A 6,264-nucleotide genomic window follows, 5' to 3' on the forward strand; every position below is an offset into this window, starting at 1 on the left:
ATAAATATGTAAGATCCTAGAACTGCTGAATACACCCAAGAGCACAAGCTAGGGGAAGGGTACCTTGTGGAAAAACATGCTATTCAAGTAAACATTTCCTCTTTGAATTCCAGTGTTACAACATATCCAGAACTGGGGGCGTCTTTACGAAACATGTGGTATGAGCAGGACTGTCCAAAGCCCCAGGCTAAATACTGTCTTAAACGGCCAAGAAGGACAGAGCTGTTTGTGCTTGCATTCATACTTAAGGCTTGATTGTGGTTTAATGGCTAACCCAGACGGGGATGAAGTTGACCAGATGTATGCAGTGCCTACAGTAGTGTAAACAGCACATAGTGGGGCTTCATAATTTACTTCAGATGATCCAAAAAATCTAGCATGAACTATTCTAAAACCAGGTCAAACATAGCCTATGTACACTTTCAGGGCCTCAAAACAGCATATTCAGTACAAACATGCAAACTAATTGCACATAACATTAAAAATGTTGAACGCACCTGAATTCCAGATGAATTCAGAAATATAGCACATCACGTTGCCTTCCCAACTATCATCCTTAAATCGGTTGTTCACTATGCACTTGTGTGTCTAAGCAGAACCCTGTATCAGAGTGCACCCACCCCACCTACTGCACCAACAACAGAAAAGCGATTAGCACCCATGAATTGGTAGCTGTCACTCCTCAATGGCTATAGCATTGATGTGTAAAGGCTTTAGCAATAACAATATTCACTATCGGAGTAGTAACGCTTTTCTTATCTGTGTTTCCTCTTAACATCTGGGGCTTTGTTTGAAGGGTACCTAGTGTGTATGGTTTAGCAAAACAAACATTCATAAAAATCAGCTTTAGAAGGGCTACTGAATCGGTACATGCATGGTTTGTTCAACCAAACACTTTCAGCTTACAATTACAAATTACTTTCACCAGACACTTTCAGCCAAAGTGACTTACAGGAACGCATTTCACATGGTAAGCAAACAACCCAAAACCTGCATGGTAAAGGGAGAGGCTTCGTTTTTTTGTTTGTTTGTTTGCTTGGCTTTTTAAGACAGAAACACTTTAAATGGTTAAACAGAAACAGTGTCATTTGAAAATGTGAGTTTTTGGATGTTGGCAGAAAACAGCCAATAAAAGTGCCTCCTTGACAGATTGGGGAAGGTCATGTCACCAGGGGGAGATGAGGGTCAGGAAAAACTGGCTGTGAGGAGCAGTGAAACCACCAGGGAAAGGATTTCCCTGGGGGTTTAGTTTAAAAAGCTTTTTTCCCAGAAAACTACACGTCAAGCTCCAATTCACACTAAATTGAAATTATTTTCAGTTTTCCTCTCTTCAGCCTGTACATTTATATCAAGTGAATATAAATGATACCACAATTGATGTACACCAATCAGCCACAACATTAAAACCACCTACCTAATATTGTGTAGGTCCCCCTCGTGCCGCCAAAACAGCTCTGACCCGTCAGCATGGACTCTGAAGGTGTCCTCTGGTATATTTGTATTTCTGTATATATTTGTATCTACTGTATATTTGTATCTGATATTTTGTATCTACTGTAAATTTGTATCTGATTGTGTTACTTTGTGGTACTTTGTGGTGTTTGATGCTGCAGCAGTGCAAATCCCCCCTGGGATCAATAAAGTACACTACTACTACTACTTATTACATTATTGGTTTTTATTACATAAAACATTTGAAATGGATTACATTATTATACTATTGGTAGTTTATTACATTATTAGTTGCAATAAAAAGCTAAGATATTGTTAGAGGGTGAAATATTTCCAGATGATTTTAACTTTCGACGGGTCAGAGCTTTTTTGGCGGCACGAGGGGGACCTAAACAATATTAGGCAGGCGGTTTTAATGTTATGGCTGATCGGTGTATACTGGAGGCAATGGAGGTGATGTATACGGAAGACAATGAAGGTGTCAAGGTGTCATATATTTTGTCAAGTAATACAAATTGTGTGCACCTACCTATACGACGCAGTGAGTGCATGTGCCATATATTTCCTGTAAGCTATAATTTAAAAAATAAGATGATTTCAAAAATAAAGAGGACTGAGAGATAACTTCCATCGATATGGAATGGAACGTCCAATCAATACCGCTGACTTATTGAGAAGCCACTACAGAGATTCTTATCAACCCTTTTTAACTACCAAATGAGACCTCTGGTGATTCAATTCTGCCTGTGGTTATCGCTGTAATTGGAACTCCTGCTTCTGCAAGAATCAGGTGCAACATCAAATACCGCCGTGCATTTGTCAGTTTAACCACGTCTTCTTTCGTGCGCCACCTGCAACACAGCGATAGCGGCAACTTATGAGTCACGCCAGACGAATATTTTGCCCTACCCAACAAGAAACGTTTGCACGATGATTGCGCATGTAATCATCTTACTATAACCTGAAATTCACATCTCGGGGAATGAAAAAGGTTTCCACGAAGGCTTAATGGTTGTTCGCGACCACAATGGGACCAATTTAACAAAAACTGTTGTGAATTGTAAATAAACTAGCCTACGTTTCCCGTCGAAAAGTGGGTGTGACACATGCGTCGAAATTGCGCAAGAAATGCTATTTTCATGGTTCGCAGTTGCATTTACAAACAAATCTTAGTAAATATTTATATTACCTTGACCAGTGTTAATGTGCCCTGTTAGCTTTTTAAGTACGTAAACGACACTTATAATCCGATTTTACGTACGGTTTACCAACTATAAAATAAATTTAAAAAACCCATTACACGATTAAATGATTCATGGGAAACGAAAAATATATGTTATCACCAGTTTCTAGCTTTTCCACTAGATAGTATCTCTATATGAGTTATAATACATTGATTAATATTAAATTAACCATGCACATGCAAGCTCAGCGAGTGCTCTAAAAAAAGCCAATCAAATATGCGTGCGCGTGCATGCGCGCGTGCGCATGTGTCTGAATGTGCTCAGTTTACTTTTGACGGATTACTTTACTTTGCACACATTCGGTTAGCAGACTATGCGTTTTACAAAAGGGTCAGCCAGTGTTTGATAAACAGACGTGACACAAAGTTCCAGTGGTCCTGTGAGGAAACGCCTGGGTTTCATCTGACATGTTCGCAGTGTCAGAACCTATTTTTATACAGGCTATGGTCAGAACCATCTCAGAAGCCATGCCCTAGTAAAGTCCTCTTGCCACAGTTGAAAGAAAGGTAGGTCAAAATGAAGTCAGTTTGATTTTACGAACTTTTTCTTTAGTGTCAGCTATAAGTCTATTTTGTTTCATTTTAGTTTTGGTTTCACCAACTTCATTCTTTAATAAAAGCTTTAACACCTCTTGCCCTGTTTCTTTTCATGTTAAAATATACAAGCCCTAAGGTGGGACACATGTCGCAGGAAATTACATGTATATAGACAGTAATATTTGATAGTAGAGGATTTGTATGCCACAATGTATACAGGTACAACTACCAATACAACTACCAAATCTTAACAATCTGTATCCCCTGTACTAAAACACTGTACTTCTTGATAACCACCAAGAACACAATCCAATATTGGCTCTTAGACGTAGAATGGTATCACCAATTCAAATACAGTCACATTAAATGCATTTATATAGTACATTTTACAAAGAATTTGTCATGATGCACTTCACAGTATACCTCAGCCTAAACAATTCATCTTTTGTTTGACACATTCCTGGTATATGCCTGACATTCAATTGGTCTGGTTGGCTGGCATTTGCAGTTTCTGCTATTTTAAAATGCTGTCCAGTAAATCAATTCTTTCAATCTTCTCAGTAAACAACTGGACCCATTTAAAGTATATACTATATGCTTATCTTATCTGACCCAATAACAGTTCAAAACTGTACTGTAAAAATTAGATTATTGTGCAAAAAAAGGGGGGTGGAGGTGGGGGGGTCACAATTAGCTTAATTCATATACAGTACAGATAGCAAATATCACCTCGACAGTTCCGATCAATTCAGTTCCATTCAGTAAATAGAGAAATCAGTTGAAATTAAATGTATTGTTCAAAGTGAAATGGAAATGACCCCAGTACTGATCACCTGCACACCAATGGTTTCCTTTATGTCAAATTTTCTGTTTCTGTACACCTGTTCTATGGATCTCCAGATTGATTCCTGTGTCTGCTCCCATCACTTCAACACTGATGATGCACTTATCACTCTCATTCCTCCCTTTTGGTTGTCAGGATTCAGGTTTTCAACATGATGACTGTCACCCCCCGAATGCTTTCACACCACTTTAAACTTCCCACATCTGAGTGCATATTGCTTCCAGCTCCTTCATCGCGCTCTGCGACATCTCCATCTCTGTGTGTCTCGTACCTTGCTACCTTCTCATAAATAAAATCAAGCTCTGTGGGTGATGCTAGATACAATTCCGATCCTTCTCCAAAACAGCTTTCTTTGACCAAATCGACCGGCTACTTTCCTAAGTAATAAGTACAAGACTAAACCCTTTATATCAGTTTACTTATATTCCTTTTTCAGACATTCAGGATTTATAACTATGAAGACCAATTATTTTTTTCTGTGTGTATACACTGATGAAGGACTACATGCTTAACTTTTCTTGTACTGCAGTTCCTTTCATTGATTCTTTGTGGTAGCTGGAAGAGTTTTAATTACAGAAGTTTTTTCTGACCACTTTGTAAATCGTTCTTACGTCAAAAAGCTTATTTTGTACATCCTCTTTTCCTGTGTGACCTCCAGTTCTCTTTTCCTGCTCTCCAGGAGTGTAATGAGCTGGTCTCCATATTATTTGATCCCCCCCCCCCAAAAAAAAAGAAAAAGAAAAGATATACAAAGAAACTTCTAATTGTACTCATTTTCATGACATATTCCGTGCTCACAAAGCATTTCATTTGGATTGTGCATTTTCAATGACCCAGATAATGGCCTTTTGATATTCAGCACCAATGTCTCAACCTGAAAATAGCTCCAAATATAAAATCAAAACAAGAGATAAAAATATAATGCTGAATTCTATTTTTAAAGTTTTCTGAAAATTATACACAAATATATGCTGGGTAATATTGTCTGTTAACTGATATATCTTTCAATAGAGGGCTTTCAGTGACTGGGATTATATCAATCAGTTTTATACTGATGGAAGACGAAGATGTGAATGCTCCTCATTTACAATACAATTTAAAACGGTAGCAAATGACCCTGAATATCCTAAGTGGACTAAACTGCTTCATTAATGTTTAAGTGATTTCAGGTAAAGTCTAAGTTTCCACTTTCGGTGGACATACCCCAAAGATTTTAATGAAGAAAAACGTGATGTATCTTTGATTTTATTTCAAAGGGCACTACATGATAGCTTCGAATAGCTTCAAGACACAAGATCAATAAAATAATGAATTAAAGTACAAAATCAAACATCCCACTTTAGCTAAATTACTTCGAAATAAAATTATGTGTGGATACTCACATGTCTTTAACCGGTAAATTCTTCGCTTCAACGATTCTGATAAATAAAGTACTTCGCTTTGCCATTTGTATGAATCCGAGCGATTTATTGCTTGAAGAAATGTTTACTAAGTGTCTTGCTGTAAAATGTCAACAAATCGCCTGTTAACTCACTTTCAAAGCGAGACGCGCAACATTTTATCCTTTTCTGAAAACAGGTTGCTGATGTGATTGTTTTCCCCAAAAGACAAGTATACAGAGAATAGGTGACTTGCAGTCTCGTAGTAATCATTCCACAACACAGACCGTTCTTGCCTTCAAGCACGGAATTCAGACAGTAGACCGAATGTAAATCTACGCCAATCACAACACACTGATTGCAGCTTTCGAAATGGCATTGGGCAGGTCACATTATGACGTAATAGTATTTTGCGAGGTTGATGGGAAATGTAGTTTTAAAAAAAAAATACTGCTGCCAGGCGCGAACCTTCACAACAATTTACAGTACAGGTCGCTTAATATTCATCAACTACGTTGTATTTTGAATCGGTTAATGTTATGCAGTTCCATATAGCATTTTAAACGGTGCGATACATTTCAGGTAAAATGCAGGCAGTGTATATTATAAGTAGATTATAAATATTCTGTCAAATGTACAACACAAGATTGCCTTAAAGGTAGAAAAATATACCTATATAGTCTCTTTTTGTTTTGTCTCTAACAATTGTGGCCATACAATGTCTTAGTCTCTTCATATTGAGAAGTAAAGTAACCACTGGATCAGTGAATCTTCACATCTCAGTTTTGAACAATGTAATTACTAAATAG

General features: G+C 37.6%; 1 protein-coding gene across 2 annotated transcripts in view; it reads right to left on the reverse strand.

The window, feature by feature from the left end:
* Nucleotides 1-5,789, reverse strand: part of rasa4 (RAS p21 protein activator 4) — a 30,755-nt gene extending 24,966 nt beyond the window's left edge. For both annotated transcript variants that reach the window (XM_035435299.1, XM_035435298.1), the window contains exon 1: nucleotides 5,459-5,789. In XM_035435299.1, the coding sequence (XP_035291190.1) occupies nucleotides 5,459-5,523 (65 nt within the window). In that variant the 5' untranslated portion in view covers nucleotides 5,524-5,789. The remainder of the gene's footprint in view (nucleotides 1-5,458) is intronic.
* Between the last annotated feature and the right edge of the window lie 475 nt (nucleotides 5,790-6,264).

The sequence above is a fragment of the Anguilla anguilla genome, chromosome 9 (assembly GCF_013347855.1).
Source record: "Anguilla anguilla isolate fAngAng1 chromosome 9, fAngAng1.pri, whole genome shotgun sequence".
In the NCBI taxonomy this organism is placed as follows: domain Eukaryota; kingdom Metazoa; phylum Chordata; class Actinopteri; order Anguilliformes; family Anguillidae; genus Anguilla; species Anguilla anguilla.